Source organism: Temnothorax americanus, unplaced genomic scaffold (assembly GCF_048541705.1).
Source record: "Temnothorax americanus isolate GAGA-0224 unplaced genomic scaffold, ASM4854170v1 Scaffold43, whole genome shotgun sequence".
NCBI classification, from domain to species: Eukaryota; Metazoa; Arthropoda; class Insecta; order Hymenoptera; family Formicidae; genus Temnothorax; species Temnothorax americanus.
In genome coordinates this window covers 1175210-1201936 of record NW_027509581.1, presented here as the reverse complement: position 1 = coordinate 1201936, position 26727 = coordinate 1175210, and the positions used below count along the sequence as shown (strand labels likewise).

Sequence of the window (26727 nt, the reverse complement as noted above, 5' to 3'; positions counted from 1 at the left end):
CATGCACGAAAATGCGTATACGAAATCGGCGGCGGCGGGGGGAGGGGGGAGGTAGCCGCCGCGCGGTGTGTATATTTCCGGTGTGTTTTTAATAGGCGAAGCGAGAAGGCGCGCTCGCGTGTTTGTTCGAAACACGAAGAAATCAATCCAAAAATATCGTCGTCTCTGTGGGCGCGACACCGGGGATCATCGGGCAGATTTGGTCGAGAGAGTCGGGTATATAGACGGTGGGACGGGGCGAGGGAGAGGGGTAGTACGGAGAGGGGGTGGTTGCTCCTTTAGGCGACGACAGTTAACGCCGTGACACCGATGACACTTCGAGAGGCGAACAAAAAAAGAAGGAAAAGAAAGAAAAAGGAGGAAAAAAAGTTTAAATGCAGTTTAACAATCAGCGTTCTTATCAGCGTGCACGTCGAGCGTGTACGACCGTCTCTCGGTATTTCTACATCTGCCTCCTTTTTTTTTTTCTCTCTCTCTCTCTCTCTCCGCTATCGCGCGTAGACGGAAGTCGAAGAGAGCGATGAGGGATGATGGCGGGCGAAGGAGAAACGGAGAGACCGGGGCACCGGGGAGGGGTGAAGGAGGAGGATGAGGGGGGAGAGGAAGAGAAAAGAGCGCACGAAGGATATAAATATATAATAATATCTTATACCGCGCGTATTTTCGTAAAGTACGCTTAAACGTTATTTCTTTCTCATCAATCTCTCTCTCTCTCTCTCTCTCTCTCTTTCTCTCTTTTTCTCGCACACACGCTCTCTCTCTCTCTCTCTCTCTCTCTCTTTCTCTCTTTTTCTCGCACACACGCTCTCTCTTTCTCTCTCGCACGTCGCGTCGGTATTATCAATCTGTATTTCTTTTTTTTCCCTTTTCTTCGTTTTGTTATCGTTTCATTTATTAAATGTTAAGAGTAGAGCCTATAAAGGGACGCCCGGAGGCGCGCTTACAGCAAACCCCGGGCGCGCTTTTTTTTTCTCGTATACTAGCTGTGCCGGAACGCACTTGTACTGGTCGCACGATCGGCGAAGAATTCGGCTAAAGATAGTGGCCGCCATCGAGACCGGGAGGGGGGGGGGGGGGAAAAGAGGGAAGCGATCTCGAACGATCGTCGCGAGGATCATCCGCTTGCTCGCGGCCGACACGCGAAACCGAGATCGATCTTGTCGTGTTTTACGTTGCCCACGTATAAAAAAATAAGCAGCGAGTTCGGATGTACCTCGAGCGAGTCATGATCGTTACGCGTGAGGTTGAATCCAGTTTAAGCGAAAGAGCACGAACAAGCACGAACGCGAGCGCAAACAAACCCTAATATATTTACATCAAGTATGTTCCGTCTCTCGTTGAAGAAGAAGAGATCGTTACGCTCTCGTTCGTGTTCGTAAACGTTCACTCACGATCGACGTTTTTTGCTAGCCTGGATCTTCTGGATCCACCCGACGATCGTAAGCGAGTCGATCTGCAAAATCATGTCGAGCGTTTCAACAATCTGCATTTCACCACCGAAAGTTTAACGTTCGGGCAGGGTGCGATTGGAACAGGGTCGAGGGGGTGCATCGAACGGGACGCGAAGAGAATCGCGCATTCGACAGCCGATCTTTAGCCGAGCGATTCGCTCGCGACATATCATTTAACAACATGGAGTTTAACCACCTAATCGCTCGGAGGATACTCGTAACTCCCCCATCTTCGCCTCGGCTTTGTTTATACAATGTGCGAGAATTGGATATCCTTTTTTATTTTCTTCCTCGTTTACCTACGTGCTAGGCAATATATAAATGATCCATCTGCAATTCATTAATTATAAACGAAGCGGAAAAGAAAGAAGGCCAAAAAAAAATCGTGACTCCGACCAAGGTGAAGAAACGTTTGAAAAACAAAAGAAAAAATAAATGTACATCTCTCTCTCTTTCTCTCTTTCTCGAGTCGACGATAAAACTTTAATAACCCATAGATACTTATCATCATGATGTTTACAATTACAGTTTTGCGATTATCACAATGCGAGAACCGCCGATATATAATAATAGTAATAATAATAATATCAATGATAATAATAATGGCGATAATATAATAATTAAAAATAAACTAGGTAATAACTAATAATAATAATAATAATAATAATCTTCGCCGTACTAATTACCATCGTTATTACAATGATTCATTTTAGCCGTTATGGTTGCCTATATACTATCCTCTTTTATATATACTTCTATATATATAGCTACAATATATAATATTTTCGTGTTGAAAAATCGTATACATTAGTGTTGTGTCGCAGGACCATTGCTTCTGTCTCTCTTTCTCTCGTTCTCTCTCTCTCTCTCGCTCTCGCTCTCTTTCTCTCTTTCTCGTTTATTCTCGCACCTTTATTTCTCTCAACGCGTCTGCTATATATCATTCCGCGTTCCGCTATATATCTTTTTTTTGCTCCTGATGGATCGCAGATGAGAGGGTAAGAGGGGGGGGGAAACACTGTCGTCGATGGCTGGAAGCATTCGTGTCGGTATATGGAGCCATCAAAGTCGGGAGTCCGAAAATCGCAGATCGCGAAAATAGGAAATTTTTGTCTCTAATAATAAATTCTGTTATTGGATGTCGGATCGTCGTACGTCGAACATCGGACGTGATCGGACGCAATGTGAATCCTCTATTACAAATATTCGGCGCGACATACTTACTCCGGTTAACTCCGGTAGGATCCACTTTGCGAGGTCCGTCTCGAAAGGGGAGGAGGGAGATCTGGACTTCGGGGGGATGACGTTCTCGGTCATCAACGTAACGTGGAAAATTGAAAGAAACGAGGCAAGGGTGGAAACGCGTTCGGCCGCGCGAGTTGATATAGCGAATCGATGATGTCTCTCCCCAGACAGCACCATGTCCAAAATCGGGACCTAAGACGTCATTAAGACGTCTTTTAGACATAATATCGTAAGACGTCTTAACCCTTAAATGCCACACCTCTCAAGAATATCGTAAATGACATGAGGGGTCTAAAAGACCCCAGAATGAAAAATGTCTCCTTACTCATTTATTTTTTTATCTTTAGTTATGACAATTTTTTTCAATGTTGTTCAAGGCTTAGAAAAGAGAATAAAATGCTTATATTGTTAAAATTTCAATTTCAACATAGTATAAAAAATTAAGTAAACTGAGTACTGTTAAGTGTACAAACGGGTAGGTCAATTACTCAACTATCATCAATGGGAGCATGAGCTCCATTTTTGGCAAGAATATTTGAAAATATATCATTCTAAAGGGTCTGGGGTCCGCTGGACCCCACTTGTCATTTAAGGGTTAAAGATCTCTTAAAGATGTCTCAAAGACGTATCATGTCCCGATTTTGGACATGCGTGCTGTCCGGGTCGGTTCTTTTTTTCTCGTCGAGACAGATCCGCGGCGGGGGGGGGGCGAATTGGATGAGAATTCTGGCCGATATTAGGCCGAGAACACGAGTGCCTCCAGACACGAGCGCGTTACGTAATCTTAATAGCTTAATATCGATTTTTAGTTCGTATTACTCGCCGTTCAAAGGCGAGCCTCGGATCACAGATAGTGAGGTGATCGGATTGCGCGAGCGTTATCGCGACAACAACGCGGTCTCGTATTCGTTTTCTTTTCCGTTTTCTCTCTCTTCTTTTCTTTTTTTTTTTTCGTTCACTCCCGCATTCACACGCGCGCACACACACACACACACACGCACACACGCACGCTCTCTTTTTTCGCTTGTTCTTTTTTTTTTTTAAGTTTGTCAGTATGCGTTCTTCCTGCGTTTCTCCTAAGGATTTCAAGGCGACAGCTCCTGAAAGCAAACAGCATCCGGTCGTGTACGCGCGCGAGCGAATTCGCACAGTTGGCGTGAAAAAAGATCGTCCGAGAAGATTCGCAAGAAGACCTAGCTCGTTCGTCCGGTCTCCTCGAGCCGAAAACGATTCTCGCAAACGATTCCGAGATTCTGATGCGGACGTATACATATGTACATACATCCGCGGCAAACGAACCCGTTCCCGGTTACCCACGGAGGATAGCCGGGTTTCCCGACTCGCCCTCGGGCGACTGTGCACGCGCGCGCGCTCACGTCCCGGGTATCTCTTTCTCTTTTTTCTTCCACTCGAAACGCAATCCTCGTGTGTCCTCTGCTCGGTTCGTTACAACAAGAGATCTCTTTTCCCGCCGCACGCGGAGTGGCGTGCGAGTTATACAGATACGAAAGTGTATATAGAATGTATATATAATATATATATATATTTTTTTATACACATGTATATATATACGTATACACAATATATATGTACCTACGTACGTACGGCCAACTAAGGGTAGACAGGCGCAATACGTGTTCGGGGTCGAATCCGATCGATCGGCCGCGCTTCTTTTCAGATCGCTGCCGATTTCGGATTCGACGCTCCATATGTGTAAATGAATGTGTGTGTGTGTGTGTGTGTTTTGTGTCGCGGACAATGAATCGATGAAGACGATAAAAATAATTGGAGAGAAACAAATTTTAACGAGACCTTCGTGCTCGGTTGCGCAATTACAAAAAAGAAAAAAAAAGGGAGGGACGAAAAGCGGCTCGGAGTTTTCCTCGCTCGCGAAAATACAGTCATGCACATCGATTTTCCAATGCAATCGCGATCCTTGGGCAATGCCCCGCATTGTGATTAGTAAACGGACCGATGGAGTCAGAACTCTGGGCAACGTCGAAGTTTTCCACGGTGACGTCACACGCGTATTCCAGGAATTCCGATTCCGGGGAGAGCATCCAAACAAATTCTAAGAATCTTAGAATTTCCTTATATCAGAGTCGTTCAAATGACTATCTACACGAATGTAAAGTTAACGTTTATCAGTTATATTTAAAAGGGACTCTTAATCCACTCTTCATCGACGAACTTTTGTCGCGAATTGCTTGCGACCCAAGCAAGAAGTCGACTCTTATTTTTCCGTTTCCCAGCGAGCTCGAACCTCTCGGCGTACGCAACATGCCAGGATCGTGATTGCCCTTTTTAAGCGGAACTTGGAAAATAAAGGATACGGGATATAGATCATGAATGAACGTAGGAGACATTCGCTAGCATTACATAAGATTAACATGTCAGGAACGAGTAACAAGACATTAACATAAAGTCGCACGGGGAAAAGAGTCGTGTGTTCATGTGTGCTGTGAAAGACGATACTCTTTCGCATGGCGTTTCCAAAAATAAAAACTATCTCCGAAGAGATTTGTACAAGCTTATTAAAATAATCGAGTAAACTTAAAGAAAACTGGAGGCGATAGTTCACCTTTTGTTCGGCAATAAAATCATGACGAACGCTACTCTTGGACTCAACAATCGAGTCTTAAAAGGGCCTTGGAAACGCCATGTCCGTGTTAATGTTGTAGCATTTTTGTAGTTTGTAAATGTGACTGGTTCGTGTACGCTCCTCTCCCTAGCTAGGCGCGTGTACGTCGACCTATTGTCTTGAGAAAAACCAACTTCCGCCGTAAGGAGAGCACGCTGACCTACGCCTTCGTCGCTCGGGTGGTCTTTTCCTTCCGTTCACTTCGCTCGCCCGCTCTCTGCGCTTCAGAGCGCCGCCTCTCGCAAAAAATTGCTCAATAAGGCCAAGACCGGCTAACAAGGATACGTGAACGGAGACGCGTTTAACTCTGACACTACAACTATGCGTCTCCCAGACGTACTTGCATAGTTTCCTCCACACACTTCCCTTCTCCCCCTACCGACTATATATATATATATATATATATCTCTACCTTGAAGGTAAAGAATCGTATCTCCATTATTAGGAATTTAGAGACAACAAGATTTAAAGGGTTTATTATTTCTATGAAAATTTTCAATATGATTTTTTCTAAACATCGTATCTTAGGAATTAGTAATAATGGACATAAGACCCTTTATCATTATACAATTTCAGCTCCTGGTATCATCCTATATTAATCATCATTCTCATCATCATATCTAAAAAAGGCATGTAAAGTCGACACTCGAATCTATCGAAGTTTATAGTTGTCGCTTTTCCGCGATGCCGATTGGTTCTCTCACTGCGTTTACTTCATTTGCAGCTGTCATCATATATTTTGACAGTTGTGTGTATCAAGAAGTTAATAGTGTAATAGTAATAGTATAATGTTAAAGCTAAATAGCGCGCGCGAGGCGCGCGTCTGTGGTGTCTAGTATTAAAAAAAGTAAATTAACTTTGTTTTGACAATACGATTCTTTACCTCTAAATATTTATATATACATATACCTATATAATATTGAAAATTTTTATTTTCTATATGTACCTATATATAAAATGAAAATTTTTTTAAATCCAAACTGCATTAAAATTATCTTGGAAGTAAACCAAAAAGAACAATGATTATATTTTACGGTAAATGTGATACAATAACTATTAAATCAATTTTTTGATAATATACGTCTAACAGAGGCGTACGGTGTTTCTCGGTCACTAAAAATGAGAGTTGTAGCGTCAGGGTTAACCGTCCCGGCTCTCTTCGATCCCGAGCACCGAGGTACGCTCGCGTATACGTTTGTTGATAACAGACAACAGCCAGACGATTTAATCGCTCCGTTCATCTTCCGAGTTCCGAGCTTGTCACCTGCCTCCTGCGACGGGTTACGGCTCGGTCGGTCCACGCGTACTTCCGCACGTATCCTTCCTCCTTCTGATACAGAACCAAAACGAGAAGAGAGTCGCTCGAAGATCGAAAAAACGAACGCTACTTATTAGGAAACACCAGCGGTACGACCGTGTGCGTCGTATGCCTCGTATACGTTTTCGTGTACCGTATCGTGTCGTGTCCATGAGATTGCGTTGCTGTGTTGTGTGATCCCGTTAATATGTGGTTTTCTCGTCTCTTTCGCTCGCTCGCTCGCTCGCTCCTCTCCTGCGTTTGCCATCGTTCGCACAATCTTTCTCTCTCTCTCTCTTTCTCTCGCCTAGCAATCTCGTCCGCGCGCGTAGTCCGCCTCGAAAGGAAGAGTGAGGGTGGAAGAAAGAAAGAACCATTGTGTGTCTTTAGACGCGCGGTCGCTTTTCGTTTTCCCGGTCGGAATCAGAGTCCGCTGAATCGTGGAGAGGCGGAAATTCGGGCACCGCCTCGCGCTGTTGCATCCATCCCGCCGCGCCTGGCCCCCCAGCCAATGCCTTGCCCTGCGTCATGTTTTTCGATTGTTTGTTTTTTGTTTTGCAATTGCATTTTTAGCCCTCTGTCTTTATCCCCTGCAGGATGGCGACAAAATAGCATGTCATTGGTCACTAAGCCTCGCCTCGATACCCGGTAAAAAGAAGACTTTGCTTCGCTTCGCGCTTTCGCTCTCAAACGGAGAACGTTCAGTCTACCCGGCTCGTCTCGCCGGGTATGCCGAACCTTCTCCAAGCTCGGACACGTTGTATCGGCTACGCCGGCAACGAGAGACAAACATTTACTTCCGCATTACGTAGCGAACATTCCAAGTACTCTGAAGATCGTCTTTTGTGACATCTCAAGATTGTACTTAAGACGGTCTTAAATATAAGAACCGACTACGAACACCGTCCTATAAATGTATCTTCTTTGTACTCTTGTATCAAGTTTGTCTCAAGTCTGTCGCGCAACTCGGATTTCGCAGTAAGCGAAACCCGATATCCTGGAACCGTTTCGCGTTATTACTCGCGATCACTTGTCTCTCGTTATCCGCGTCTCGGAAGGATTCGTGCGCTTGTCTCGTGCACGAAACTTGTCACTCGGGTGTCATTTCACCATCGAAGTAATCGACAGAGGCCGAATCGGGAAGTCTCCTTCCGAACTTGCCGATGCAACGGGCCGGCGTCTATTCTACTGGTCTATGCGAAATTCTGAACTCTGCAAAACGAGCTACAATGAGATTTTTGATTGCATTCACTCCCTCTCTATCACGCTCTTTCTCTCCGCCTTTCGGTCCTCCGCCTACTCACTCAGATATCCCCAATCAACACTCTCTCTCTCTCTCTCTCTCTCTCTCTCTCTCTCTCTCTCTCTCTCTCTCTCTCTCTCTCTCTCTTTCTCTCTCTCTCTCAGATCAAAAGACAAATGCGCGCACACACGTACTACCTTGTAAAACCAGTACACACGTGGGCCTCAGAAAATAGGATTAACGTAACTCTGACGTCTTTCAAATCCATTAAATTAGCGTTTATAAACTACGGACAATTTCCTAATCTTCCGTGACTTGCGAAAGTGTATATTCCTTGATTGCATCCAAGGAAATATCTCGACAGTGACTTTTCGCTTCGGAGGCTCTCGTGTCTTGAAATTCTACATGCAGCCATGCATGTCACGAAAACTATCTGCCCTAGTATCTTTCCAACTATAAGATACACTCCAACGTTGCCTTGTTTTCCTTCTATCAACCTATATATACATATCATACGTGTGAAAACTGTGTATGTGTGTGTATGTATGATGTGTAAAAAGCTGCCTTTAAGTAAATCTCTAAAGATTCAGTATCGAAAGCCGTGTAAAGAGCGACGTAATGAAACCGCGCGCAATGCGTAGGGTGCGTGTATGCTGTCGAATATCTATGTACAAACGGGTACAGATTCCTGTGTGATTATTCACGTCACCGGTGTGTCTTCCGATGTTGATCTCTCAGATGCCGAAAACTGTAAAAAGGGGAGGAAGCAACGGGAACGCCCCTCGCGCGAATAATTTCAAGGCCCCCGTTTTACGAATTTTGCGCGACTGGAAGAATCGGTGTTGAAAGCAACGCGGCTCGCGCTTCCTCAGCACCTGCCCGAGACACTCGCCGCGATTAACAATCGAAAAACTAAAAACTTATCGCTTGCTGTCACCACAACTTTTACTATCTACGTAACAAACGGCCTATCTAAACGTATCTCTATGACCTAAAAAATAAAGAAGAGTCCCAATATCAAAATCTTATTGCACACTTAGCGAGATCTAATCCTAAGGGAAGAGCTCGAAGGCGAGGACGTCTTTCTGGAGGGTATAACAAACGCACGGGCGAAGAGCCCTTTGCTTTCCCCGATGCGGGTCGTCTCGATGCGTACGGGAAATTCGATACGGAACACCACGGAAAAGATCCAAGTCCGAAAGCCCGATCCGCGCGTTGCGTTCTCCAATTCTTCCAATGTCGACGTACTCTTCAGGATGGCAGACCGACACGAGAGAAGTCAAACAAGAGAGATTATCATCATTCTTGGACGCGCGTCAAATGAGACCTCTATCGATACTCGGGTAACTTGGGATTGGGACCGCCGAGTTTCGCTCCTTCCCTCCGTAATGCCGACATTTCACGAAATTTCTATCTCTATTCTTAGCAACGTCGTTACCGGCGAGCTTCACCGAGTTATCCAAAGATCGCTGTCTCGACTTTATATCGCGTACGCATCTTTAACGTGCGTGGCGACGCACGCGGTTCTTCCCTCCCCCGTGCGCAGTTCGAAAATAAATTCTATTTCTCGGGGTCTACGGAGCGTGAAGATCTTCCTCTGCAGTGAACGCGCGACAATCCCGCCGCCGTCGGAACGCCTCCGCGAAGCACAGACGTTGGAGTAGAAATTTCGAAACGTCCTCGAAACACGTAGACCGCGCGGATCCGCCTGCGTACATATTGCACTGATCGACGAGTTAGATGAGAATGGAACTGGCACCTCGCGAGCCGGAGGAGGATTCTAACAACGTCTCCTCGAGAACTCTCGTTTCTCAGAAAATCCACGACCTTTCTTCAAATGCCTCTCTTTCTCTCTCTCTCTCTCTCTCTCTCTTTTTCTTTGAGAACTGAGTTCTAGGGAAAGAGATCAGACGCTTGTTGCAACGGAGAACGATGTCCCGACCGGCCGTCGTCAGCTTCTAATCCCGGGCCATCTCTCTCTCTCTCTCTCTCTCTCTCTCTCTCTCTATCTCTTTCTCTCGTTCGCACTTTCTCTTTCTCGCCATCTCTAACTTTTTAAATGTTTCTCTCATTCTTTCTCTGTTTTTTATCTCTTATCTCGTGTCGAGAGCTTGCGGCGAAATTTCTTTCTACACGATTGCGAGCGCTTTTAGGCCGGCCTGACGCATCACTGGAAACACAATAAAAAAAGCACGAGAGGCCGAGATCAGTGTTACACGCACCAGTCCCGATTTTCACGTTTACGTCTTATAATTTTTTTTTCCCGGCTGTGTGATCTCATTCTCTCCCCCTTTCTCTCCCCCATTCGCGTTCATCCCTCTATCTTTCTGTCTCTCGCACGATTCACACTTTCCCATCCTTTCTCTCCCTCTCTCTCGCTCTCTATTTTAGCTTCGACTGCGTGTCTTTTGCGTGGCTGTCTGATCCGGGGTCTCTCTCTCACTCTCTGTCGCCTTCTAAGAATTTCGTTTCATCTGCATCAAGAAAAAAACGTCATTGAGTCGGATTGGAGTTTCCAATCTTTCGCTTTTTTTTTAAGCACCATCGCGTCGAATCGTAATTTAAGATTCTGACAAGAATTTGTCCGATTGCGATCTTCTATTTCCAAAGTTAAATCCGATTTGTGCGGCTAGTTGAAAATTCCTCGTTTAGATTTGCATAACGTAATCTCTTCGCGAAACGATAAGAGGAGAATGCGCGCTCGTATCCGGGATATCGTCTCCGTATAGTCGCGAACCGTTCGCGCGATTTCGCGCAGCATCCGAGAGACGGATCGTCAAGGTGATGGAGAGTAGAAGAGACGGCGCAGCAGACGACCGAATGGATCGTGACAGTAACGTAGGCGGGGTAGCGGAGACCGTATACCAGAACTGTGCTTGCGACAATGCGCCGTCTTTCTTCTCAACGTGTCATTCTCGATATTTTAGTAACGCACACGTTGCGGCGACGGTACGCGCGCAAAATAGCAAAAGACGGCAATCCGAAAACGGCTGGAATTGGGAAGGAAAAGCTTCTCCAACGCTTCCCTTCCCCTTCGTCGGACGAGGTGCCTTTTCATCCGGAGCCCGACTCCTCGGTGCAACAAACACAGTTCCGCGTTCCGTACTGTTACTGTTACTTGTTAGATTCGAAGTACCAACCAACAGCTGATTAGAACGAGATTAAAAGAAGAGTGAGGGGGCGGGTGGGACGGCGAAGACAAAAAAAAAACGAGGCGGTGGGTAAGATAGATTATGACGAAACCCAGACAGCACACAATATCCTATGGATGTCCATATTATGTCCAGAATGACTATGGACGTTATATGAATATTTATAGGATATTGGTGCTATCGGGGAATGTACAAGTGGATTACGTTATACTTGACCGGTGCAAAATGTTAGGAGTCAGTCGGCCGGCGTGTGAGAGAGGCTCTTTGTGCTCGTGTAAGAGTGTACAAAGCGAATGCTCATTTGTTACGTATGCGATTATGGGAAAAGTAGTTAGTGCCAGCTGCAGCGTCGAAGGGAGGGGATTTGTTGTCGTCGCGCAACTTCGTTGTTAAAACCGTTGTCGTGTCGAACTTCGCTGTCAGAACCGATCACGTGTGCGCGATGCGAAGACCTGACGAGATCGATGTGACAAGAAATTGCAAATTCGAGCTCATAGGAACAACGGAACGGATTAGAATCCACGAGACGTCTAGCTAAAGACAAAGTTGACACGTGGACTGAAATTAGAAATTTAAATTGAAATACTTTACGCATGATATTCCTAATAAACGACGTGAAGAATCGATTGATCCGTAAAAGAATGTAATATCGCTTTTCTACTTCTGTCAAGATGGGCTAAAAATTTAGATCGGTTAAACTAAGAGGTTTATCGCGGAAAAGAGGTTTGTCGTGAACTAATTAAAAACAAAATTGATCCGTAAATTCGCTACGTGTTTTGTTTCTCCACGAAAACCAGTTTGAAAGGAGCATCGATCGAACGATAAAACTGATGGAACTTAACGGCGGCAAGAAGATACCGGAGAAACGGGCTCCGTTTCGAATCGATAAAGAAGTGGAGGAGAGAGCTATATACAGAAGCCGGAAGTGACTGCGGAGCAGCGCAGTTACGAGCATGCATTTTAGTCGCTTCATTTCAACCCTTGCGGCACCACGTCCCGCACGATCGTGGAATTTCGAGGTGAACCGGATCAGCCACGAAATTAATTTCCTCCCGGGCTTTTCTTAAGATAACTCCGATTCCAATCGAGTTTGATGCGCTTTCCAAAATAGGAAACCCACCCTGCGCGACTTATTATTGGTGCGATCTCGTCGAACGATAATTTAATATGATCTCGGGTCTTGCAGATTGGAAGGCATTCGCGGATCGAATAAGCTCCTCGCCAAATAATTCACCGGAACCGAACGTAACCGATTTTTTTTTATCCTGCGATAGAATTGTAGTCGAAGCGAAACATCGACAAGTGATCAACGTATTGACATGTCAGATATTGGATCCATCGGCTAGAAATTCCTACAGAAATCCCCTGCCAGGCTCGCCGAATACTCCCGCTCGCTGTGTTTACCCGCAAATTTAATTTAACGTCACTCCGTGTCACGCGACATCGTTGAAATTGTACGTCAGCGAGATTTACTACGTTCGAAGAACGAAGAGCCGCGCTAGAGACGGCTACGAGGACGCATCCGTGTGTGAGAGGACATCAAAGCGGAAATTAGCATGTGTATATGTCAATTTGCGAATTGCAAAGACGAGGTATTTTCGGTCCTGAAATGCTTTAAGTTTCTGTAAAGTTTTCGAGGGAAACTTTATGAAAGCGTCTGCGCCAATTTAAACGGCCCGATTGAGAGGGCAGTGCAATAAACTACGGAAGCAAATCCGAGCTATAAATATAGTCCCCGGCGAATTTAAGAATCTAATGAAGAAGGAGAGGAACGAGAAGATCACTGACGATTTATGCGAAGCGTCCTTAACGACGTTCGATAAGAAAAGCAACACGAAGCATATTTATCAAAGATTGATAAAAGAAACCTCACCACGGAGGAAAGACTGTCGAGCGTGACCGGAGGAATCCCGCAAAATTCACCACCGTCCAAATTCGCTTCGTCGCGTTCGCAACGCATCGCAGGGGACGCCGAGCGACTCGTTAGGAGAGGCAGCGCGCATCCACTAGCTCCATTAATATGTGAGAGAGCCAGGCCCTGCCTAAAAAGTGACTTAGCAACTCCAATGCATACTAAGCAATACCTGGCGCTATTGGCTGCTAGGCTGTGTATGTACGTGTGTCGTTACGTGTGTGTGGGTTTGTACGCGCGTGTGTGTATCTGTGCAGATTCTACCCTAGGCACCCCTACCCAACACACCCTTCGCACCGCGACTGTCGGCGCCCTCGAGCCCGTCTTTGCAGGACCAGCAAATAGCGTATCCGGCCTACAGTACATATTCCAGCAACAGTACATATTCCAGCAACACACGCACACACGTCTAACCGCACGCATTCGCATGCACGCACGTCCATATACAGGGGTGTAAGAGGTACTACGCATGTAAATTTAAGTCCTAGAGGTCAATTAAATTTCTTCGAGTGTACGAACACTTTAGTCAATCCCCAAAAAATACAACGGAACAGAAGAGACGCGTCCCACTCATAGATCTGAAAAATCGTGGAAATCTAGAGAAAAACCAAAAGGTGGAGTTAAGTTCAATCGCGTAATATGAAACCAAAACGACATTATCCGTAATGCTTTCTTTATGCATTCAGGTTGTTTTATATGAGAGTCGGTTCCCTGTATATGGCATCGTATCATCCTGAAGCTCAAGCAGACTCCTTCACCGCTATTCTTTCTTCTCTGACTCTCTCTTTCTCTCTTTCGATATCATTCTTATCTCTCTCTTTTTTCGTTCTCTCCCTCTTTCTCTCTTGTAGTGAGTGTGAGTATGCGAAAGGTGAGATGCGCATGCATTCATCGGGATGCAATGCCGTGGCTTGGAACTGCATGGAAGATGCGATTTGCGCGGAGGTAGCAGATTTCAGTAATAACTTCACAAGCTCCCATGATTTCCGCGGAAGAAGGGAGATGAACATTCGAGTAATGGCATCTGCAATATTGATAATATATTGAGGAATTCGAATTAATCAAGAGCTATAACTTTGAGGAGTATTAAATAAAATAAAAAAATATAGATATATTCGACATATTTGATTTTATTTTTTGAGCAATCTCAAATACGAAATTCGGCAAATAAAAATATATACAAAATAATGAAGATTTCAGATATCTAATTTTAATTGTGAAATATCACGATGTCCAAAATTTACAATAATCGTCATTCGAAATATTGAAAGATAATTTCCTGAAAACAGACGAAAGAGTGAAATTAATCTAAAACAATTACACGCAATAATGTATTTATTAGATAACTTTTAATAATAAACGAAATTTTTGATCTAGGTAATATGCATGTCTATAATTCACAAACTTAACCGCGTAAGACACAAGATCTCGTCAAGATAAAAGTCGCTCGTGGTATTCGTAGTACGAACTGGCTTCGTTAATAGTCTTTCTTCACCTCTAGAGATAGATGACATTCAACGCTGCCGGATATACTTTCAGAGGCAGTGCGTTTCCGAGCCACAGCGTAATTGTTTATTTTCTACACAGTGATGCATACCATTGTAGGGTAAGCTCATGCTAGTAAATGCGAATGAGTATTTAAAAAAGCAGGCGACATTGACTACTAATACTGGCTAAGGAGGAAACATCGCGCAAACAGTGAGCATTGAGAGGCTATGTAAAATTAAAATTTACCTGATGCATGGGATCGTATCCCATAGAGCCGTCGTTGTACGGCTGCGAGCCGTAGTCGCTGCCGTTTATTCCCATGCTGTATCCGGCCATGTCCTGCGGTCCTCCGGGCGGCGCCGGCGACATCATCGGCGTCGGGGTGCCTTGGCTGGCACCGCCCATGCTATACGGCGATGCTCCTGCAAAAGCTGCTGTAGAAACGATCGCGGTGCATACAAAATTCGAGGGTGCGTCTTTTTAAGTTCTTTTTAAGCCACAGCGATTTTTTTTCTCTCTCGTGCCTCTCGTGCGCTTATGCTCTCTTTCTGGTATAATTTCGCGAACGTGTAAACGGGGGGGGATTACCGAATTATCTTAAATATATAAGATATATTTAAGAAAATACGTGAAAGGTCAAGTTAAGCTTACATAATTCATCATTGCTCTCGGATATAAACGACGCGTCAGTGATTTTTATTCGTTGAAAAGTAAGATTACTGTCTCTTCGGAAATATTCAAGCCTTCTCGTAATTTTCTCCAGATTTGTATAAACGTACCCAGCTTCTGAAGCCGAGTGTATCCCGCGCTTGTAAAACCTTCGCGCCATTCGAGACAAGCGTTGTGCTTCGCGGGGTTGGGTGGCGGTGATCGTTAGAATTCCGCTTCTTTAATTACGAGAGGACCGCGGGCCGTTTCATCGCGAACGTGAACGAGGAAAGACAAACGCAGAGAGTGCTGAAAGAAATGCGAGAAGCTCGGAATTTCCATCGTATACCCCAGCGTCTCTCGCCCATCCTCTCTCGCCATCTGACTCGTGTTCTCCCCTGCTCGCCCGTTTAATTGGTGAGTTAAAAATATCTCACGCCGGCATCCGAAATAAAGTGAGATGCCTTGGTAGTTAAGCGAAGCGTGCGTAATTGCGACTAGGGTGAGATCCACGAATTCGTGGAATTTCGGGACGGGATCGAGAATTTTTCTTGCAATTTTCACGAGAGAAGATCGCCTTCGAGTGGAAGACCAAAGTAGATATAGCGAGTGAGGACGATATGAGAGCGTTTACTCCGGAAGATGTAACGAGAAAATTTCGTAACTTTATATATGCTGCGATATTTTCGAAAACGGGAATTTTTGGAAAAGTTAATCACGGAGATGTTTCTTCCGAGCACCAGGTGCCAAAGAATACAATCGGTATCGCGAGATTTATTCTTCGTCGGCGATTCATCAACGGCCATAATAATGTCATTGCTGAGCCGAACAATGGGCAGTAACTCAGTCGCCTAATGATTTATAGTAATGAGACTTCCTCTATCTCAATTTTAAATTTTAAGTTTAACGCTTTAAAAATTCCGGGAATATGTATCACGATTTGTCTGTTAATTATTCGATTTATAAAATCCCAGGGAACAATTTACATATCCCGCTTTTATTTCGCATTTCCTCGACGAAGCTCGACGACGCAATCAAAGTAGCAATAAGCCCAAGAGAACATTGAGAGATAGAAAGAATGATAGGAACGTAAAAGCACTTTGGAAAAACATTTTATAACTCGCCGTTCGTAAGATAAAATCGCTTTCAACTTTCATTAATAATGAAATATTGCTTTTACATGGACATTTTATCAATTTCGTAAATCACTATTACAGCATTTTTCATCATGCTTTGAGCAAAACGAACTCATGAAGGGACACCCATCGCTCGTTAGCGAAGGTTGCAACTTACCAGCTGCCTTCTTGGCCGCGTACAGATTCGCTTCCTCCTGCGCTTTACCGATGTTCTTCTTATAGCGTATCCTCTTATTTCCGAACCAATTGGACACCTGATAGTAAACGAAACGTAGATACCATGCTCATTTCAGTTTGCTAAAGGACTCTCAAACGCATGTTCAATATATCTTTTTTTCCCATTAAAGCGTTCATAAATACTTTACTCGGCACTGTGTATAGGATATCTTTTTCAAAAAATAAGCTTAAAAACTTTTAAAATTACTTTAAAAATTAAATGGCGTGACACATAGAATATTATAAGTTGCAAAACTTCGTCGTCTAATATGTGTGAGAAGAGATAGTAAACGATACCTGGCTCACAGTAATTCCGCATTTTCGTGCGAGCTCCTCCTTGGCCTCTTCGCTCGGGTAGGGATTACTGAGGTGGGAATAGAAATATTCGTTCAGAATTTCGGACGCCTGTTTGCTGAAATTTCTTCTCTTACGTCTGCAAGAAAAATTAATTCGCATCGTGTTAATTGTAGAATATTTTCCGAATATGGATGAACAAGAGGCACGAAAATGATATATATAATATAAATTGAATGCATTATAAAATGCATGTATAAACACATCTATTATCATTGTTTCAACACGAACCTGGCATCCAAAAATCGACTCCTCAGGATCATCACGGCTTCGCAAGTGGACTGTTTCAATTGCATCTGAATGCTGGAGAACTTCTTGTGGATAATCTGGACCATCCTTTCGATTTCCTTCGGCGTGATCGGCCTAGTGCGACTCTGTTCCCTCAACAGGTTCATCACGTGAGTGGTGAATTCGTTACAGGCCTAAAACAAACATAGAGAGAGCGTGTTAGACTTTACCGTCCATTAATCATCTGAAAGGAGACGCTAAGAATCTAAGACATTCATTACGAGATAAACCATTAATTATTAAAATGTAAAACTGTTTCAGGATAAATTTGGGTACATTCCGCAGCTCGTCGACACGATGAAAGACGGGAAGAGTAAGACTGGCAAGACACGAAGGAAAGTACCTATGACCAGAGCGTGAGAGGAAAAGTCGAGCGACGGCGCGGGGGAGGAAGTGAGAGACGAAGGACGCGTACGTATAATGCATTATTCCTGGTGGCTGCTCGGTTTAAGGGAAAAAGGACTTTGCTCGATATCAGTATTCGAGGCGAGCACGCTGTCTCCCGAAAGGGGAGCGAGCCAGAGAGATAGAGAGCGAGACGGACGGTGTTCGAGTCGAGCAGGGGGAGTGGCTTTTCCTGAGGGAAGGAGCCGGGAAAAGGCCGCGGGAGGGTGTACGGGATACGGAGGGTGGGCGGCGGAGAAAGGGGATCGAACAGGGTGGCTTGCAATTTCGAAATGGATTCCATTCCGCCGACGAACCCCCTCGCCTTTCCCCCCTCCCTTTCGTCCTTCTTCCGCCCGATCCACCGTACGGCTTCTCTTCCTCTTCGTTCCTTTCTTCGCGCGGGACTCAACTGGGGTGGATCAACCCCGTTCCCGTCTTCCCTGTTGCACGTGACGTCGAAAGAGGGAGAGAGAGAAGAGAGAAAGAGGGAGGAAGAAGGTACGAACGGAACGCTGCTGAATTGGATGGAAAAGTCGTAGCCAGTCACATTTCCCCGGACTGATTTCCTTTAATTTCTGAAACGCTTTAAGTTTCGGAGTAAATGATAATGATATATTATCATCGATGATCATCCATTAGATTCTAATGCAGGAAATCGTCGTAACGCGGTAGCCTATCGTAGAATTTTTCAAGCACACGAATCTATACACGATTATAATCGGCAAACTATATGAGATCTCTTCATAAATTCCTCCAAGTAATAAAAATTCTTCAACTCGCGTTAGACCAGCAGATTATAATTGGCAACTAATTTCTGAGATCTTCATAAATTCCTCCAAGTAATAAAATTTCTTTGATTTGTGTTAAACAAGCAGATTAGATGACATTGAAGATGAAATATTTGATCTTCGCTCAATTAGCTGGGACCACAGAAAGTTATCTTCGCGTTTTCGATTATATTATTTCAAGTATACGTTTCGACACGTGTCGGCGCCTTTTTCGTCTACATATTCCTAAATAATTTTTTCACCTCCAAAGATGACGTTGATTTAGTCTGAACACTCCGACTTGCAAAATAGTCAGGATCTATGCCACTTTCTACGATCTATAATACAAATCAGCCGCAAGCATAAATTCGATTATGTAACTATCGGGAACTTTCTCCGGGTTGTTTCCCTAACCGCGGGAGCAACTGCGGCGAGAGAGAGAAAAAGAGAGAGAGAAAGAGAGAGAGAGAGAGAGAGAGAGAGAGAAAGAGAGAGAGAGCGCACCGGTATATTTAGCAATACACACGTCGGAATTTCCATAACGTTGGCGAAGTCGGGCATGCTCGCCTCTGCTACATGTATATTTTCGCAATACGCGTACGTGGCTGTATTAATAGAGCGTGTCGCAGTAAAATTAGAGCGCCGTGAGAAAATTCGCTTCGCCTGGAGGCGCTTTCGTTCAAGACACCGTCTCCTCTTCTCGCTTCTCGCAACAACAAATAACCCGACGGCGGTGTTTTAATTCGTTTATTTAAAGGAACGTAGGAGATATCGCGCTTTATACTCGAATTATTCCAATTCCATTTCGTTAAAATATTACCCCGTTGGTACCATCGTTTTCTTTTCTCGAATTATGGCAACAGTTCGGAAGATATACTTACGTAAGGATACGTAAGATATTTACATTCCGCTATCGCACTTATAATGCGATTTACGGCGGATCATACCAGTCGAACCGGGTATACACGGCCGCACAGGCAGTAAATCAAAATATTTATGCGCGCGTAAAAAGCGCCCCTCCCCCCTTCCCGCAAACGCCGGAAGATGCGTTCTGTGCATTGCTTTTTTTCCAAGATACAATATACAGGGATAGCGCGCGCGGGGGGCTCGGAATCAGAGTCGAGAATCGGATAAAATAAAGGCGGGCGTGCAGCACCGACGAAATTCATGGTAGAGACGATGTTTGCTGGCGATGATCACGCGATCTCGTAAAACCCGATGCGGTTCTATTCTCGTGCTTGTCACGCCATGTTGCATAGTCAGGCAGACATTCACCCTAATGCAGCAGAGTCGACCGAATTTGAATAGTAAATTTCGCTTATGGCCGAACTTTCTGTCCTGACAACGTCGGGGCCCCCGCTAACTAAACCAATTACGGAACTTTTTAGGATCCGACGAAATATTTATACCGCGCGTTTTAGCGAAATTTTCCCACTGAATATACCGTACGTGCGATTGAGGCTCTTTTTTTTCACTCTCGGAGGAGTTTAACAAACTATCGTTACTTCTCGCAGTACTTTCACGTATAACTTGGAACTACAAACGGCACATTTTCGTCCATTCGAAATTAAGAAAGAGATTACGGAAGTAGGAGAAGAGAAAGAAGCGGGGAGGCTCTCTTCGAAAGAGGGGGGAAGATTTAAAACTCGTTAACGGCCCCGTTTATCGGCGGACCACCCCCTCAGCACGCACGAGCTGCTGCATCGCAAAGTGCACGCGAATGCATATGCTTTCGGTGGCCGCGCGCTCGGCGTGCATATTGTTGCCGGGTACAAAGAGAGCCCGACACGCATTACAGGGGCGGATCCAGGGCGTATCCGAGGAAAGACGGTCGCGCATCATCGTTCACGATTCCCACTGACTGCAGAACGCGAAATTGCCACCTTCCACGAATTGCAATCTGCAATTTCCACTTCGACGGCTCGCCGGTCATGTGAGCTCGCACGCGGACGCGAACGTCGGTTTAGCTCTAAATCGCGAAAGAGGACGATATGCGCGTTAACGGCTTTCAACCTGCGAGGATAATAAAAAGGACGCCGGTATTACGGGGAAGAGGGGGGGGGGGCAAAGCGCGTTGCATTTAAAATCATTTTGCACGAAAATACAGGTATGCCCTTTTAATCCGACCCTGACGAATAACGCCGGTGGACCTGTGCGGGGCTGTGCGTGTTTACCGCGGGGAAACATCAAGCCCGCTGACACACGGTGAAATATGGGGTCGAAGCGGGTGTGGCAATTAAAGCACACGGCCCCGCGCACATGTGCGCGCGCGCGCGTGTATTGTACGCGTGTGTACGTGGGCACGGTGTGTGCATGCACACGGATGTACATCCGCGAGGGAGCGGGCGTACGCGAGCGCGGCAGGAAAAACTGCCGGCGAAAACGCGAGCGGCGTTAAAAAGAGTTATGCGCGTGATGGCCGATGAGCGGGCCCTATTTACGGTAAAAATGGCCGATTACGCGCGACGTCATGCGTATGTAAGGGCTTTTACGCGCGGATGTCAAGCGGAATGACCGGTAATCTGTCCCGCCGGTGAAAAAGGGATGCGAACATGACCGGCAATGAGTGCGCGCGATTTTGTAATCGTCGCACGCGACTTTGAGCCGCGAGGTTGATGATCATCGCACGAGTGTTCCTAAATCGTGACGGATTAATTTCGAATTAAATTAATTGAAAGTAGAATTGTGCGCCGCGAGAGTCATCGCAATTTTGGAATAGCCAATATTTGAGAAATTTTCCCACTAATAATTTTGTCAAACGTTCGAAAGCGCTTTGACCATTTAGTTCGTGTATCGGACTGGAATTAATTAATTACATACGTTTGAAAGCTTTCATTATTTATTTAACATTTGTCCGAGTACGCGGTTAATTGACTGAGGAACTTTTTATTTTTCTCTCGTCGAATTTACGAGGTCTTATCCAGCGTCGAAGTTGCCTCGCGACCGGGTCAGGGCGGCGATTTAAAGAGGAAGCAACCGAGGGGGGGGGGGAAATTCTTAATGAAATCGCTCGCGATAACATCGTCAAATTTCCGTCAGAGCGCGGCGAACGCGGCAATATCTCGACGCAGTGATTTGCGTCCTCCTGAAAGAACCCGCGTATCACGCGACACACACACACATACACATACACAGACAGGGTACGGCACGCGAGATTTTACTTAGCGCGAGCGGGCCGGTTCATTAGCACGCGAGTCGGTCGCCCTGTCCGAGGCCCGACTCGAGCAGCGGTCGTTTCTCTCGGGCGGTGCATAACGTCCCCCGTTCTTATCGGTCCCCCCGTTTCGAGCGGTCGCAAAACGCTCCAAGATTGCGAGTTAGTCGCCGTTAAGCGCTTGTATTAAAAAAAAGAACACGCGTTTCTGTTATAATCGAAGATCATCAATACACTGAGAGAAAAGTATTTGGTATTTGCGACTCTAATTATACATAGTACAATAATTATGATTGGGATTCTTATTTTGATAGTTATTATTGCAATATAATATCTATTAACTGTAATATCACTATAATAAATAACCTTATATGCATAATTTTTCAATCATGGTCATTTTCATCATATTTATAGTACAATCTTACTATACATAAATCACAGGTTATAGTGTATAAAACCATGTATATAGTTGAATGAATGCACGTTAAAGCTATGACAATAATAATGTAGTACCTATTGAGTCAGCTATAATTCGCCTTGTTAAAATAACTATAAAAATATAATTGGCACCGTAAATAACTAAAAATTATATATAATAGTAAAACTGTAATAACTGCAACTATATTTTTTTCTCAGTGTATTCTTTAAAGATCTATGAGCATTTAGGAACACGTATATAATTCCGTAAGGGAATTATTGATGTTTTTCTTTTAATAAAAGACCGCGAAAGCACGTGCCATGGTCGTGGAAATCGCTCGATGTTGCTGACGATCATCTCACCAGCGATTTAATAGCACGTTATTAACGAAGATCACCGTCTAATACCCGCGGATTACGCGGAATTACACAGCGTGAATTTTCGATCGGTCATTTTATCGCGCGGACTCGCGCGGACTCTGGCCGTGATCCCGCCGCGCCGCGCGCGCCGGTTCGCCGCATGCTATAAACGCATACCTTAACGAGACCGCAAGAGATCGCCGGCGGACGATAAATTCGCGTCGACGTCGGTGAATTTCACGAGTGGAGAGATTATCGATGGTGGAATCGAGCCGGGTTGATAGCGCGCCGGGATGGCCGAAATTTGTCAGCCGCCCGGATCGCGACGATAACCGCGAGGCTACGCGTTTAAATTTTTCATTTCGCCGAGAGTTCTCACCGGCGAGAGTGAGTATAACGGCGCTCGTTTACGCGCCGCGAGTTCATTTCACTGTTCGCCTTTTCCGTTTCTGTCTCTGTCTCTCTCTCTCTCTCTCTCTCTCTCTCTCTCTCTCTCTCTCTCTCTCTCTCTCTCTCTCTCTCTCTCTCTCTCTCTCTCTCTCTCTCTCTCTCTCTCTCTCTCCCCCCCTTATATCTCTTTTTTTTTATTTCTCTTTCTTTTTTTTTCGCGTTCGCAAAGTCGGACGACGATAAAACGACCGATGTAATTCCACGACCCGAATTCAATACTCGATACGGCGCCGATAACGGGGGGTCTCCCCGCCGCCAGCTCGCGGCGAATAATATTCATAAGCGGGATTTGCATAAAGCGAGCGTGCTCGCTCGCTCGCTCGCTCTCTCCTCGGAATGAATAATTTTCGTTGGAGTGGGAGGGGATTTTGCGACGTCGCGCGCGCAAACGTAAAAATGTTTGACTGCGGCGCCGCGCGCTGCGAAAATCAATACGCGAGTTTAAACTTAACCCGTTTGGCTTAATGGGCCCGGTTGGCCGTTTTGCGTTTGCGGGGTATTTATAAATTCATCAAGATTACATTCGCGACGGTATGCGCGCGAGTGTCCATTATGCAGCGAACTGGAGATGTAAATCTGGTACAAAAAGCGCGCGCGGTGCCCGAAAACATACCGAATACATTTGGAGCCGTCGCGCGGGGATAATTTTTTTAAAATACTCTCTTTGTACGAACCTGCTCGTATTTTTCTAATTCTTGATGATAAATTTGCCTAATCTGAGCGAGCTTGGCCCTGTAGTCCGAATGCTCGATCGCGTTGTCCGGTTGCCCGGGTGGACCGGCCGCAGCTGCCGCGGACGCCGATGCGGCGGCTCCCGCACCACCGCCCTTCTCTGGTCCAGCAACCCCCTCGGCGATCAGCATATTATCCAGCCTCATTAGCTGCGGGTCTGGCGGCTCTTCTTCTTGCGTGTTTCTCAGTGACAAAACTGAAAACAGACGAAAGCACCACATGAGATAAAGTTGAAATTCTCCTCCTGGGAATATAAACACAATATTAGAAAAAAGACCATTTTTTTAATTAAATTTCCGAAAAATAATAATTTTACAGAACTGTGACGTAAAATCAAATTGGTAGTTATTGTACTTTACCCTCGCACGTTCTATTCTCTAAACTATTCGAACGATTAATCTGACTCAAAGAATCTCAAAAAGGCAGAGACATATCGGAGAATACTGCATGCGTTCACGTAAAAGTCTAACGGGTTGCAGCAACTCCATGGCAGTTTCAGGGTCGCGCGATCATAAAAGAATCAATTTTGCCTCCGGCTTGTCTCTCCCCAAGAGTCTCCGCCAGCCTTCCTCTCGTCTTAAGGGCCCGTTGCACGCAGTGGTTTAGAACGGGTATAGTTCTCCGCGGCGTAACAGCGGTTTTATTGTACTTTTACGGCGCATGATGGAGCTGGACGACCCATAAAACCGCAGAGCGAGGGACTTTCTATACCCTACTGCCTTTCGTACACCCCCTCCGGTTTTTTCCGCCACCCTCGCGCGAGGCTCCCCGCCACCACGAGGATGTAACCCTGTCGTCTTCAACAGTTAGCACCCTCGCCCGAGGCAAACGTTGGCACGCAAGCAAACTAGAACTCTCAGCCTCTTTGACGAAGCGTCACGAGAAATCACCGTCAGAGAAAAGTAAACTTTGCACGGATCGTACAAGATATACCTTATTTATCACGTAGCAAGATTATGCCTAGTCGACGTAAAATTTTGACAGATTGCGGCCGAATCTAATGGAATAAAAAATACTAGCGTAATTATATCTGAAGGTATTGTAAGAACAACCTTGAAAAAAATTTATTGGTGATCTTTGAAAATAAGAGTCGATTTTACGACAAAATTATTTTATATTTATAATCAGTCTTTTTTTGTGAATATTTTATTATCATTACTTCTTACATTTTCACAAAAACTAGTACGATATAATTTCGTCAGTTATTTATATTCCTCTGGTCGCGGTGTGACTTTATGAATGAACTCGCGTTTGCAGTTGCCCGAGTCGCTACTTGAATTCGTTGAAAACTTTTCTCGTCCGCCACTTTTCGCCACGTCTCGCGAAAAAAAGTCCCCGGAGACGTGAAGAAAAGGGGAACGAACGAGACTTCTTTCGTGGACTCGCGGAGGCGTGAAACGAATGCGCGGGGCTAATGCATTTATACGAAGTGTAACAATTATGCCGGTCGAAAAGAGAGGCTGGAGTTCTGTTTCTTCGGCAAGGACTCTAGGGAGGTTCTCTAGATTGAACGTGCCATTTTAAGCGGCAGGGAAACGTTTTCCCAATGAAGACATTGAAGCGTTCGTAAATAGTGTAATTTCCGAATTTTTAGAAAGCTATTTTAAAGCTATAATAGCTTTGCGACACAATTCACAGAAAATATTTTTTATAAAAGAAAAAAAAGCAATATGATTCGCGGTATTTTTGAGAGATATAGCTCCGTTTATTTCTGGATCGAGCAAACGCTGATTCGTTATTTCTTCAGACATTTCTTCGAATGGATGACGTTAGAAATTGAATTGCAATGAGGGAAGGCATGGTCAAATCGAACGGGTTCCGGAAATGAAGTCAAATAAGTTTCGAAATCGTAGCACGTCTCGCGGCACTTCCACGGGCAACTTGAGAAGAGGTTAACGACAGTCAACGCGGCCATTAAAACTTCCGTGCGGTGCCGGGAACTTTTCACGGCGCTGTGGGTAATTAAAAATGAAAAACCTCTGGACGCGGCGTCGCTCGCCCGAAGGCGGCGGAATAAAACGTCGGTTTACGACGATGCGGAAGAACTTGCACCATTGAAAGTTAAAAGGCCAAGCAATTTCGATCGCTGATACGAGCGCTCGTTCTAAGGAAATAAAGGTTTATCTTCTTTCTTATCTAAAAAATTATATTATTTTTAATCCTTTTTCGGATTGACAGATTAATCATTTTAAATTATATTTTTAATCAAATTAAATTATGTATTATTTTTAATCCACAAATTAAATTATATCATTTTTAATCCATTGGTAATTCTTATGCACATTCATTTTGCGACTTATAATATGGTTTGAAAAAAGAAAAGACACTTGAGAAAAAAAGAGGAAATACCCATGGTGCACAATAATGGACATCCTTAAACAATTATTACGAAAATCGTGTCTTCTACGAAATTGTATATAATCCTTGTATTTACGATCTTTTTAGTCCCATTGTAATAAAAATCAAAAATAAAAAAGTTAACAGAATTGCGAATTAAATTGATACCAAATTCATACGTATGAATACATGTATTACAATATCTGGAAATTTTCGTAATGTAAATTCTGCGACGGTGTTCCGTCGTCCCCTTACGTACCCGAGAGCGGAATATAAGAAAACGCGCGAATTAAACGTTCTTTCGGAATTATTTTCGTGCTTGCGGGGGAGGCGGGCATACGGCGGCGAGATCGGGCGGGGGTGACTGGCTTACGAGCAATAATCTGGCTATTAGGGGGTGTAAGGGGCGGCTCTGCGTGCTGCCACGCTGAAGAGGGGCCAGGGATGGCGGCAGCCTCCTGCGGGGGTCCTTACAAGCGCGTAAACTCAGTTTTACTAGCAGTTAACATTTTACGACTCAGACGGTCTGCTCGAGCCGTTTGCTCTTGCTCTCGTTGCACACCCCACGTCTCTGTCTTTCTACCACATTTTCCTGCTTTTCCCTTTCCCTCTCTCCCCCACTCTCTCTCTCTCTCTACGATTGACACGTGTGCGACGCGCGGATCTGTATGTGGGACACCCAGTATATAGACTCATGCCTGCTAAAACGTAACGCTCGTTTTCGAGGGTCGTTTGCGAATGAAGTACATTAATATACAACACCCTATTAAAGGGAGCCTATTTGCAGGCTAATTGCACGACTAATTCGTGCGTGCCGTGTGAAACGGTCAAGCGATTAGGAAAACCATGAAATCTTGAAAAATAATACGTTAACGTTAACGCTAACGCCGCCGATTATGGCGAGTCGCAGATATTCTGCGCAAAACCGGATCCGGATCGAGTGAGCTTTAATGAGTGCGAACGGCACCGTATCAACAGCTCGGGCAACTTGGAGCATCACAAGCGGATTTTATAATTTCGTGGGTCAAAACCTCGGTTGGATCGGTTGGATC

General features: G+C 44.9%; 1 protein-coding gene across 10 annotated transcripts in view; it reads right to left on the bottom strand.

Annotated features, from left to right (window-relative positions):
• Nucleotides 1-85: 85 nt before the first annotated feature.
• Nucleotides 86-26727, bottom strand: part of Exd (PBX homeobox extradenticle) — a 55546-nt gene continuing 28904 nt past the window's right edge. The window contains exons 3-9 of one of the 10 annotated variants that reach the window (XM_077416520.1): nucleotides 23281-23534; nucleotides 17015-17205; nucleotides 16727-16862; nucleotides 16371-16467; nucleotides 14676-14863; nucleotides 14437-14520; nucleotides 14179-14220 (exon numbers count right to left, since the gene is read on the bottom strand). In XM_077416520.1, coding sequence (XP_077272646.1) covers nucleotides 14194-14220; nucleotides 14437-14520; nucleotides 14676-14863; nucleotides 16371-16467; nucleotides 16727-16862; nucleotides 17015-17205; nucleotides 23281-23534 — 977 coding nt within the window. In that variant the 3' untranslated portion in view covers nucleotides 14179-14193. The other 9 variants (XM_077416521.1, XM_077416518.1, XM_077416526.1 and 6 more) reach the window with 9 other exon arrangements.